At 40.7% G+C, this 13,171-nt stretch overlaps 1 protein-coding gene across 1 annotated transcript in view; it reads left to right on the top strand.

Annotated features, from left to right (window-relative positions):
- NUP210L (nucleoporin 210kDa-like) overlaps positions 1 to 11,793 on the top strand; it is a 51,303-nt gene extending 39,510 nt beyond the window's left edge. The window contains exons 32-41 of the mRNA XM_014540640.1: positions 1,254 to 1,429; positions 1,967 to 2,184; positions 2,695 to 2,831; positions 4,713 to 4,839; positions 5,063 to 5,212; positions 6,641 to 6,891; positions 8,038 to 8,239; positions 11,052 to 11,150; positions 11,536 to 11,610; positions 11,693 to 11,793. Coding sequence (XP_014396126.1) covers positions 1,254 to 1,429; positions 1,967 to 2,184; positions 2,695 to 2,831; positions 4,713 to 4,839; positions 5,063 to 5,212; positions 6,641 to 6,891; positions 8,038 to 8,239; positions 11,052 to 11,150; positions 11,536 to 11,610; positions 11,693 to 11,793 — 1,536 coding nt within the window. The remainder of the gene's footprint in view (positions 1 to 1,253; positions 1,430 to 1,966; positions 2,185 to 2,694; positions 2,832 to 4,712; positions 4,840 to 5,062; positions 5,213 to 6,640; positions 6,892 to 8,037; positions 8,240 to 11,051; positions 11,151 to 11,535; positions 11,611 to 11,692) is intronic.
- The last annotated feature ends 1,378 nt before the right edge of the window (positions 11,794 to 13,171 follow it).

The raw sequence follows: 13,171 nt of genomic DNA, 5'->3' as shown, positions 1-13,171 counted from the left end.
CATGTGCCCTTGACCAGAATTGAACCTGGGACCCTTCAGCCCACAGGCTGATGCTCTATCCACTGAGCCAAACTGGCTAGAGCTAAACTTCTTTTTTTAATATGTTTTTATTGATTTCAGAGAGGAAGGGAGTGGGAGAGATAGAAACATCAATGATGTGAGAGAATCTTCAATTGGCTGACTCCTGCACGCCCTCTACTGGGATGGAGCCTGCAACCTGGGCATGTGCCCTGACTGGGAATCGAACTGTGACCTTCTGGTTCATAGGTCGATGCTCAACCACTGAACCACGCTGGCCAAGCAAAGCTGAACTTTTCTTGTTATCACAGCTTATCTCTTATCGTGTTAAAAAACAAATTATACTATTCTTAATAATTATTTAACAATATTGAGCACTCTGCACAAAATAAATTGCAGTTCTTTCCTCAAAAAGCTTCTCTTCACATTCCCACAGCTTTAATAATTAAAAGCCATTTCCTATACCAGGGGTCCTCAAACTACGGCCCGTGGGCCACATGCAAATACAAATATTGTATTTGTTCCCGTTTTGCTTTTTTACTTCAAAATAAGATATAGCCGAAACCGGTTTGGCTCAGTGGATAGAGCGTCGGCCTGTGGACTGAAGGGTCCCAGGTTCGATTCTGGTCAAGGGCATGTACCTGGGTTGCGGGCACATCCCCAGTGGGAGATGTGCAGGAGGCAGCTGATCGATGTTTCTAACTCTCTATCTCTCTCCCTTCCTCTCTGTAAAAAATCAATAAAATATATTTTTTAAAAAAATAAGATATGTGCAGTGTGCATAGGAATTTGTTTATAGTATTTTTTTAAACTATAGTCCGGCCCTCCAACGGTCTGAGGGACAGTGAACTGGCCCCGTTTAAAAAGTTTGAGGACCCCTGTCCTATACTGTCATATTTTCACTGATTTAAGTCATCTTAAATCAAGAGCTAATTATTTCATATGAAAGAGGGACACATTTTTTATCATCTATAATAATAAGAGCATATATGCTAATTAGACTGGACATCCTTCCGGACAATCTTCCGGACGAAGCCAGGGCTGTGAGGGAAACGAGGGTCCCAGGTGCCTGCCGGCGGCTGGAAGAAAGCCAGTGCCAGCAGCTGGGAGAAGGAAGGCCTACGCTTGCACAAATTTTGTGCATTGGGCCTCTAGTTGATTATAAATCTCAGAATATAGACACAACTCCTCTCCAATGCATCCTTCTCTGTACCAGTAGGTTTTGTCTCCCACAGGTAGCACCAGTGACATACCTGCGAATGAGCAGCCAATCCAAGCTGTACACGGCCCAAGGAAGGACCCTATCAGCCTTTCCGTTGGGCATGTCTCTCACCTTCACTGTTCAGTTTTATAATAGAATCGGAGAGAAATTCCACACACACAATACCCAGCTTTATCTGGCTCTGAACAGGTATGGAAGTCAATGACACTATGGTAGAAATTCTTGCAGATTAGGCTAGTGTTATATAGCAGCTCCAGTAAATTGCTCTCATGTTCTGCACTTGGAATCTGATCTTTGTTTCTTTCATTACGATGGGAAAAGACCAGAATAGTTATTAGCTGTTCAATGAAGAAAAATATCAGGATATTTTGAATCTGTCAAGTCCTAGTTCACAGAAAGCTTCCATACGGAGCTAATTGGAATATTATCAAAAAGTCGTAGTGAAAAAAAATGTTTAATTAAAAAAGAAAAAAGGCTTACTGGGCACTATATACTGGTATGTGAAGGTAATAGACTGATCTCTGGCCCTTACCTGCTTACTGTCCATTGTAGAATTCCTTCTGAACTTTTGTGCTGTTGAATATAATGTAACTAGAGGCCCAGTGCATGGTTGAGGGGACAATTTGCATACTACCCTTTTATTATATAGGATAGGGTCTGTTCCCAGAACTGTTTTCTAACTATTGTCCCTTTTCAGAGATTCCTGCTTTTCATATCTACTTTCAGAGATGACCTCCTACTTATTGGACCAGGGAATAGGAACTATACTTACGTGGCCCAGGCTGTGAACAGAGGGATGACACTTGTGGGGCTCTGGGATCGGAGACACCCGGGCATGGCAGATTACATTCCTGTCGCTGTCGAGCACGCCATTGAGCCAGACGCCAAGCTCACCTTTGTTGGAGATGTCATCTGTTTCAGTACTCACCTCCTCAACCAAAATGGTCTGGACACCTTCCTTTCTTAACCTCACAACTGGTTACAAAGCAACTCATCCCTTAAAGGATTTTTTTCTAAATTATCTAAATTCCAAAAGTGTTTTTATGCATTTTATTATTTTTCATGTTAACTGATAATTCTCAGTTCAATGCCCAATTCTCTCAATAGCTAGCCATCAGAAGTCAGCCAGTTATATTTATCAAATGCCTACTGAATGCATAGCTCTATGTAATGTATTATGTAGACAATGTAGGGTACTGTGCCTTCTCCTCCATTTCCAGCTTCTGAAGGAGGGTAAATGCTTAGCTGAAGAGCAGTAAAGGATGAAATAAAAGTAAGGAAAGGGTAATAAGGCTTTAGTTCTAAGTTATCCTCAAAGCTCGGTGTTCCTGCTGGATGGGAAGAGAGATTTATATGCTTTAACGGTCTACTGATTTGGAGTCTGAGTAAGGTTAAAGTGACCATCAATTTATTCAAAAGGTTGCAACCAAGTGCTTTTTCTTATCTTTTCCTAGGTGAACCTGGGATATGGATGATTTCTACTGACAGTATTCTACAAACAGACACTGTCACTGGGGTAGGAGTGGCCCGGAGTCCAGGAATAGCAACAATCTTTCATGACATCCCAGGACTGGTGAAAACATATCGAGAGGTAAACTTAACAATACCAGGATTGAAGAGATAAGGGCGTCTATTTATATAAATGGGAATATGCATATAAAAAAGAAATACAGTCACATATCAGATATAAAAAGAGCCAACAAGCTTTATTGGGATATAAAGGGAAACAGTATTAGGATTCTTTCTTTTTTAACTTTTTAAAAAATATATTTTTATTGATTTCAGAGAGGGAGAGGGAGAAAGAGATAGAAACATCAATGATGAGAATCACTGGTCAGCTGCCTCCTGTACGCCCCCAACTGGGAATTGAGCCCGCAACCCGGGCATGTGCCCTTGACCAGAACCAAACCCAGGACCCTTCAGTCCACAGGCCGATGCTCTATCCACCAAGCCAAACTGGCTCTGGCAGTATTAGGATTCTTAACCAGAAGAATGCCTCGTCTGATTTACATTTTAAAATATCACTGTGACCTCTGGTTGGTACTAAACTGTAGGGGCTAGTGTAGAAGCTGAGAAACCGTTGGAAGAGTATTATTGCAGTAAACTAGGTAAGATATGATGGTGGATCAGAGTGGTAACAGAGGAGGTATTGAGAAGTTAATCAGATTCTACATATATATTATAGGTAGAGCCAATAGAATTTCCTGACAGATTACATGTAGAGTGTGCGACAGTTAAGAATGACTTAAGGTCCTGGCTCAGTTGGTTAGGCGTCATCCCATGCACCAAGAGGTTGCTGGTTCCATTCCTGGTCAGGGCACATGTCCGGGTTGTGGCTTGATACCCAGTAGCGGATATGCAGGAAGCAGTCTATGGATGTTGGACTGTTACATCAATGTTTCTCTCTTCTCCCTTCCTCTCTTCCTAAAATTCAATTAACTATTCCTTAAAAAAAAAATGACTTAAGGTTTTTGATTGACTAAAAGGTTGAAGTTGCCATCAACTGAAATGTGGAATCTGTGAGTGGAATAGCTTTGGAGAGAAAGTCAGTCAGTTTTGGACATGTACTAGTAAAACTGGACATGAGGTAGCTGGATATAAAAGTCTGGGAGTCATTGGCATAGAGATGATATTTAAAGCCATTAGATCACTAAGAGAATGGGTGTAAACAGAAAAGGCCCAAGAACTAAACTCTGGGGACACTCCAATATTAAGAGCTCTTAGAGCAGAAGAGGAACCAATAAGAGAGACTTCTAAGAAATGACCAGTGAAGTGGGAAGAAAACCCAGAAATTTTGGTGTCCTGGAAGCCAAGTGAAGAAGTTATTTCAAGAGGAAGGGAATGATCAACCAGTGAAATACTATTAATAGGTTAAGTAAGCTAAAAACTGAGACCTAACTGATGGTTTTTACAATATGTAACTAACTTTAAGGTCCTTGAATATTTAAAAACAAACTGTGGTAGTACTGAGGAGACTGGACAGTATATTACATTAAATTGAAGATATTTAGAGGGGAAAAAGGATCATTATCATCATATCTCTTTGTAATCATTCAGCACTAAGCCTTACATACAAGGCACAGTATAGGATGCACAGGGATAAATTAGGGTTCTAAGTTAAAGAGCTTAGAGCCTAATAGGAGGGATTTTAACAAGTGTAAAAATGTGCACAATATAAGGCAGAACATTGCAAAGTATACTGAGTATTCTGTAAAGTTGCAGTTGTCTTCAAAGGCATTTTAATAGGGAATCCTACAAAGGGAACATATGTCAGAAGGAATAATGGACAGAGACCTCCTTTTAGAAAATGTTTTTTTCCCGTAAGATATTGTAGTTCTCAAATATGTTAGCACATGAAGAGCAATTTGTGTGAAACAGATGCTTTTGGTCAAATAAGTTATGAGAGGCAGAGAAGGAGGGAACCAGATTCTCTGAGAACTGAGGTCCAGATTTGCCTTCGGTTTCCTGACAGGTGGTTGTCAATGCATCGTCAAGATTAACACTCAGTTATTACCTCAAGACTTATCTCACCAATACTCCCAATTCAACTGTGTTCAAGTTCTTCATCACCACTGGCAGAAATGGTGTCAATCTTAAAGGTCAGGATTCTTATAGGTATGGGTGATTGTTCTCAACTTTCTCATTTTCCTGTATTAATTTCCCCCTTTCGATTAGCAATATAAATTTCTTATTTCAAAATTGACTCTACCTTAACAAATAAATCATTGACTCATCCTTTTTTATACCTGCTTCTATGTAACAGCATCTCCTTTTAAAAAATCTTTTAGTGATAAAGCTGTTAACCTCTTTTCTGCTTATTAGGGTCCTGCACCCCAAGTCAAGCCTTGGCCATTACAACAATACTTCTTCCAGAGACCCTCATACTGTGTCACATACAGTTCAGTAACACTTCACTAGACATTCCAGCAAGTAAAGTCTTTCATGTCCATTCATATTTCAGCATGGAGAAAGGTGGGTTCCACCAGTTGGTTTCCCCCTTATTTTCATATTTGTACAGTTGTCACTTTCTTATTGGATTGCATGCATATTTTCCAGTTTCATCTGCTATATATGGACTCTTTCTCAATCAACATTTTTGTTTAATTCATTCTAATTTGTTAAACGTGGCTCTATAATCCCTTTCTATTGCTTATAATACAATACAAAATGCTTTTCTATTATAATTTACTATTTTGTTAGTCCCTGTTATCTCTGTAAGGGCTTGGCTTAGGTCTCATTCATCTTTTATCCCCAGCAAGTAGCACAGTGTTTGAATGAAGGCTATTGCAAGCAGATTATCATTAACAAGCAGAAAGTAGAAACAGGTATGACGCTGAGATGATTTTACATAAATCAACTGATCTAAAATGAGAAGATTCATGTCAAATGTGAACAGGATAGTGCTACATCCTGGGGGAGTTTCTACTCCAAGGCCAGGCAGTGTGAATGGTAATGAGCAACCACTGAAGGAAGATTCACTTGGCAAATTGTTGAGCACCCAATAGAATGCCTCGTACCATGACACGCACTGGAGATACAAAGAGGAGGACAAGGCTTATAACTCTTACTAGTACTGCAGAGTGATTCGTTTTAGAATAAAAATACACATGGGGCATTAGGGCAGCAGAAAAGAGTATCTACATCAAACATGGGTGTTAAAGTAAGGTTTTACAGAGTAAATGACCCTTTAGAAGATGACTAAGAATGAGCTAGATGTAAAGAAAATAGGACATTTCAGGCAATATAGAGCCCAGAGAAGTTTACAAAAATAAAATGAAAGCAGTTTTAAAGTATTTACTGGAAGTACATAGGATGGACAAGAAAGAATGAATAATGGGAGGCAAGGAGACTAGTAAATGGAGCCACTGCAATAATACAAGTATGAATTGAAAAGGGTCTAGACTAGAGTAACAAAGAAATACCAACAGGGCAGAGACATGTCAGAGGCATTTCAAAGAGTTAGCAGGATTTGGAGGATGATTGGATATAAGAATGAAGTAAAGGAAGTAAAGCTTTGAGCATGGGTAACTAGAAAAATACTACTGACAGAAATAAGACCAAGTGGTGGTTTGATAGAGAAGTGATTAAACCATGCTCGAAGCATGCCTTTTTTTCACAAACCCTTTCCTGATCTTACCAATTGAGTACTTCATTCTGTATCCCCATAATTTATTTGCACTGTATTAATATTTCCTGGCATGTTGATTTACCAATTTAAGCAACAAGTTCAGTTGTGGGTTCCGTTTGCTTTTGGTGGTCCATCGTGTGCTAACTGAATAACAAAACTAAGTTCACATTTTCTTTTGAATTTACATGTCACCATTTTTACTTCTTATCCTAATTCAGTTGGCTCAACAGAGCCTCTGAACATTCCTGCTCAGATTTTCCTCTTTTCTTCAGGGGTTTATGTCTGCCTAATCAAGGTTCGACCCCAGTCAGAGGAGCTGCTCCAGGCCCTCAGCCTGGCCGACACCTCAGTCTATGGGTGGGCCACACTCATCAGTGAACATAGCAAGAACGGAATGCAAAGAATTCTCATTCCTTTCATCCCAGCCTTTTACATCAACCAGTCAGAACTGGTGCTTAGCCACAAACGAGACATCGGGGAGATAAGAGTACTGGGAGTGGACAGAGTTCTTGAGAAGCTAGAGGTATGTTAAGAACTGAACCCAAACAGATCAGTTTTGAAAAAAGAGATTTTTGTGTTGATAAAATTCACCGTAGGAAATACTAAGCAGGATGAAGAAAATCTGTCCCATTCAGGAGGGCTCCCAGAGTCTTAAAATCTGGGTCATTAGCTGGAAGATAACACCAATACTATCTTTTTGTTGTTAATCCTCACCTGGGGATAGTCTTTCCATTTATTTATTTATTTATTATTATTTTAAATATTATTTTTATTGATTTCAGAGAGGGAGAGGGAGAAACATCAATGATGAGAATCATTGATTGGCTATCTCCTGCATGCCCCCTACTGGGGATCAAGCCCGCAACCCAGGCATGTGCCCTTGACTGGAATCGAACCCAGGACCCTTCAATCCAAAGAGGCCAACACTCTATCCACTGAGCCAAATGGCTAGAGCTCCACTGATTTTTTTTTTGAGAGTGTGAGGAGGGGGTGGAAAAGAGAAAAATGGATGTGAGCCACATGGATTGGTTGTCTCCTGCATGCGCCCAGCCCAGGGCCGGGGATGAACCTGCAACCCAGATATGCGTCCTTGACCAGGAATCAAACCCACAACCTTTTGGTGTGTGGACCAGTGCTCTAACCACTGCACCACACTGACCAGGGCACCAATGCTCTTAATTAAAAACAATCTTTAAAATTCTAGTTTTAAACTTTTTTGAAGCCTATTTTATTCTCACAGATCACCTTTTCCCCTTATCATTCAATACATCTAAGTGAAAAAATGACTTGTTAGCTAAACTAGAAATCCAGGTGTCTGTGTATGTTTACGATTGGAATATATAGCCGAAACCGGTTTGGCTCAGTGGATAGAGCGTCAGCCTGCGGACTGAGGGTCCCGGGTTTGATTCCGGTCAAGGGCATGTACCTGGGTTGCGGGCACATCCCCAGTAGGGGGTGTGGAGGAGGCGGCTCGTCGATGTTTCTCTCTCATCGATGTTTCTAACTCTCTATCTCTCTCCCTTCCTCTCTGTAAAAAATCAATAAAATACATTAAAAAAAAAAAAGATTGGAATATATAGAATACAAAACTGCCTTTTTCTTTTTTGTGTTTTGTTTTTGTAAAACTGCCTTTTCTTCTTTCAAACAGTGCTATTTTCTTTTCTCCTAGGTCTTCCCCAGCTCCCCGGTTCTAGTGGTCTCTGGCCAGAGCCACTCTTCCCTCACACCTGGTCTTGCTATCTACCCCGTAAGAGTAGTCAACTTCACTTCCCTTCAGCAGATGACATCACCTGTTTTCATCAATATTTCCTGTGTGCTCACAGGTCAAAGTGTGGCTGTGCTAGTGAGAGCTAGTAAGAAGTCTGGTGCAGGTGAGCAATGGGGGTCCTACTTTTAATCCAGAGCAGTAGTTCTCAACCTTCTGGCCCTTTAAATACAGTTCTTCATGTTGTGACCCAACCATAAAGTTATTTTCGCTGCTACTTCATAACTGTAATGTTGCTACTGTTATGAGTCATAATGTAAATATCTGATATGCAGGATGGTCTTAGGTGACCCCTGTGAAAGGGTCATTCGACCGCCAAAGGGGTCTCGACCCACAGGTTGAGAACCGCTGATCTAGAGGAAAATAAGGCATTACAATTTAGTTAATGGAAAACATTCAGCCACTTGACCAAGATTACTCTCCAACTGGGGCTTGGATCAATTTCCAAGCCCACTGAAAACACAATCTTCAGATAGCTTATCACTAGCTAGATGTGTTACTTAACATATATTTAACAATAGTCATGTCAGTTTAACAAGTCTGTCAGTTTCCATTCTAAACCTCTTGAAAAATGTTTCACTTTCTTTAAAAGTATTTAGCAGATCTTTCTGCATCAAGCAAAGGGCAAAAGGCGAACCCTAGAAACAAGACTTATTGCCCAAATCCTAATTCTAGCCATTACCCAGTTTAGAAATGCCAGTCTGTATGGGATGGGAAGTTATGGAGAGATGTTAAGCCAGAGAAACATTCTCATGCCACTGGCACTTGCCACTCCCTCAAGGGAAACAGTACCCTTAATTATTGGGAATGAATTAGGCTGAACCCTAGCACATCTCCTAATGGGAGAAAGATTTGCTTATATAAGCACTTTGATAATGTACTTGTCAATAAATATCCTAAGCATATTTAAATGCATTTCTCTAACTCGAAAGGGTAGATGTTTTTCCCTTTTAGAGTTGAGGAATTGAGGTATCTAAAGGTCCCACCACTAGAAAGTGTTCAACTCCAGTCTGTGCTCTATTAGAGCAGCTTTAAAATCTAGAGTTGATTCTAATCAACTCACTGATTATGAAAGGGATGCTAGGAAAATTCGTAATACACCTGTTTTAGTTGGACTTTGAGCAGTAGGACCTGATCAGGAATTAGTATAGACAATCTTTTTAGTATATGCACTTCAAGAAACCTTATTCTTCAGTGAAGCAGTTATCAAAGAGTAAAGTGAGAGGAGCAGTTTTAAGACTAGAGGTAGAAGGCCTATACTATAGATGCAGAATAGGAAATAGGTATGAGGGCCTGTATTGGAAAGCCTGGAAGTTCAGATCATTTGGTGGGACAGAAAGTTCTAGACACTGAAGAAATTGAAATAACCAAAGGCAGATACCAAATATGATTCAAAGACAGGAGTCGCAAGTTTTATTAAGGACATTATATACAAATCAGAATATTCCCTAGAAATGACATCCTGAGTAAAAATGGGTAAGGGGCCCTTGGATTTAAGAAGTCATTGGGGATCCAAAGAAATGTTTCACGTTACAGGGATTAGAATGAGAAATCAAATCACATCCTGGCCAGATAGCTCAGTTGGTTAGAGCATCCCTGATGTCTCAAGGTTGCAGTTTTGATCCCGTCAGGGAACATATAATCATCAACCAATGAATGCTTCAATAAGTGAACAAATTGATGTTCCTCCCTCCCTCTCAAATCAATTAAAATTTTTATATAAATCGAATCACCATAGATTGCAACAAATTTAGTTAAAATGCACAGGAAAGGTAAAAGCCATTTTTAAGTGGCAGAAGTTTTAAATATTCCTGTAAGCTGAGAATAATAAATAAGAGGTTCAAGAATTGGAGTTTATTACTTTGGAGATAGGAAAAAGCCAGTAAGATGAAGCCAACCCTTCTCACCTCATGGCACCAAGTAATTTCTAAAATTCTGGGCACACCAAAAAAATATTTTTGCTAATCTGACCAAAAACAAGTTTAGCTTTGATTTATTCACACCGGACAGCTATTGTGTTAGTTTTTATTTTATTTTTATTGTTTTATTGCTTAAAGTATTACAAAGAGTATTACATATGTCTCCTTTTTTCCCCCGCCCTTGACAATCCCCTGGCCTCCCCTACCCCCCAGTGTCTGATTTCTTGTTCCTTTCACCACTGAACATCCTGTGAATGGCAGTGTCTCCCACTCACTTAGCTTATTGTCAAGTCCATCATTCTGACTCTGAATCGTGGGTCCTTGCTGGGCTCTGCTAACAGCTTCCATCAGTTTAATGTCATATAGTTTAGACCAGTGATGGCGAGCCTATGACACGCGTGTCAGAGGTGACACGCGAACTCATTTTTTTTGGTTGATTTTTCTTTGTTAAATGGCATTTAAATATATAAAATAAATATCAAAAATATAAATCTTTGTTTTACTATGGTTGCAAATATCAAAAAATTTCTATATGTGACACGGCACCAGAGTTAAGTTAGGGTTTTTCAAAATGCTGACACGCTGAGCTCAAAAGGTTCCCCATCAGTTTTAAATCCTCACCCCCAAGGATATACGTATTGATTTGAGAAGGGTAGGGAGAAACATTGATGTGGGAGAGATCAACTGGTTGCCTTCCACATGTGCCCCGAACAAACTGAACCTGCAACCTTTCTGTATACAGGACAAGGCTCCAAACAACTGAGCCACACAGGCCAGGGCGGCTGTCATTTTTTAATTTAACAATCTAAGGGGAAAGAGGTCAGTGCAGCTGACTAAATAACCAGGTATTACATGTTTTAAAAATTGATGTCCTAAAGGGCTGGGTTTCGAGTGCTTCTGCTAGATAGTCTTATGACCACACAAGGTTTTAAATGCAACATCTGGCCTGGATGTGTTATTAATTAACTATTCTCTTCTTCTGTTCTGGCCAATACATAGATCAATGTGAAGATTCGGGTGTCCTCCAGTTCATGGGTTCTTACCAGATCCTTTTTACCCTCTTTGTAGTGTTGGCATCAACAGCTTTCATCTTTCTAGGTAAGGAGTCCTTATATCCTTCATTTCAAAAACTGAATAAGGATGAAAATTAGTTGTTTTTGCAGTTGAAACAGATTCAGCCTCCCTAACCCTAGTTAAACCTATTGGATTAAATAAAGGTCCTGCTCAAGTTACAACTATCAAATTGGATGTGGCAAATACCATGCAGAAGTGGATACTGCTAAATGGCTAGTTTGGGTTAAATTCATTAGCTACAGATGATTTTGTCTACACCTGCACTTGCCCCATCATTTGGCCAGTTGATAACTCTAAAAACTGAACAAAAATTTCCTAATTACCATGAAGTTATTTGAAGTATGACTAAGGCCTTCCTCCAGCGAAGGAATCTGTCTCTTTACTGACATCTCCCTTGTTCTTATTGCAGCATACAGTGCCTTTCTAAACAAGATACAGACAGTTCCAGTTGTTTACGTTCCAACTCTAGGAGCACCACTGACAGGTAAAGAATCACAATCCTCATCTTCAAATTCCAGTATCTGTATCTTACCTTTCACCCATCTCCCTTTCCCATTTGTTTCTAGGTTCTTACGCCTCCACACGTTCTCCCCCTCCATTCCCGAGTCCACAACCCCCGCCAGCCCAGAGTCGGCTACAACACTGGCTGTGGAGTATAAAGCACTAACCTGTACTTAGACAAGTCTCCTTAACTGTAGGAAACTGGAGATTTCTAACCCTTGGCCACCAGAAGCCGCCTAGCAACCACCTCTATACTTATAAGCCTCCAGACAAGGTTTCTGAGAATTGTAAATAAAGGGTCCTGAGCTGTTCTGTTAAAGTGGTGTGCTGGCTTGTGTTTCGAAGAGCAACTTGTTCTTAATTCTAAGAAAACATAACAGTGAAAGTAGCTATCTCATTTATATGGTAAACCCCATTTTTAAATCAAGCTCTGAAGATTTACTCAATGAGCCTAGGCAGACAGAAATGTCCCAAATGGACTTTTTAAATACTTGGCTACTTACTTGCCCCAAATGACTAGCAGTCCATTCTTCTGGTTGGCCCTGAATACTTGAGGTAAGAACTTCCTACCAGTAAAACAAGACAATAAACAGGATGTATCCAAAATGTGTTTATTGGGATGGTTTCCCACTCATCTTGATTTGAGGTGCGTTTAGTGCTGCTTCCTTCTGAAGGAGCATCCTGGAAGAAGAAGGTTCAGAAGTGAGCTGCCGGCAGCCACTCCCCCTGCCCCACACTCACAGGCCCCATGCCTGATGCCCCACCCACAGGAAAGCCGCTCTTATCACCCACCCATCCTAGCTTCAGACAGCAGCATTGTGAGATTAAGAAGTATGTTGTGTTTGGTAGTACAACTCCCTGTTACAAGTCTGGCCATTTACATTACATATGATCCTTTCTCTATGAGATTCAAAGCCCAAAAGACATTTGAAAGCATGTACCTTCTGTAAGCCTTGCTTTTCCTCCTGTTGGCTGACAGAGAACAGTGGAGCAACCAACGCACAAAACTACCGTTTGTGCATGGCTAAAGACGGTGGTGATTTTGTAGCATCCTGGAAAAAACGTCAAGGGGTTGTATTTTTTTCCACGCCTTTCTTCACTTACACATCAACTAGAATGTATTAACTCCTAAGACCTGCATGTCATGTAAACTTTTGAAATTGACTCTCCTATTGGAAACTCGATTACCTGGGTCTAGGTACACCTTAATGCCAGCTCAGAAGCAATATGGACCGCCTGCCCCCACCTGTGAATTCCTGGGTAACGTGTGACTAGCATCCTAGGGCCTGACAAGGAAAGGCGTGGAGTCAACAATAACGCGTAGATCAAAAAATAGCGGCTCCTCCCTCCGCTTTGGAGGGAAGGAGGGTGGGCAATGGGTCGGCACCCACCCGTCTCCTCCGGGTGCCAGTGCGTCCATGCCCAGGGCGGAAGCACCGCACATCAGCCCGGCTTCTAACACAAGGACATGGGGTCGGTACGCGGGGTTCTGATGGGACGTCACTCCTCCTAAAGCACAAAATCTCACCCGCCCTCGCACGTTC

This window comes from Myotis brandtii, unplaced genomic scaffold, assembly GCF_000412655.1.
Source record: "Myotis brandtii unplaced genomic scaffold, ASM41265v1 scaffold250, whole genome shotgun sequence".
Lineage (NCBI taxonomy): Eukaryota > Metazoa > Chordata > Mammalia > Chiroptera > Vespertilionidae > Myotis > Myotis brandtii.
This window is presented reverse-complemented; position numbering and strand designations above follow the sequence as displayed.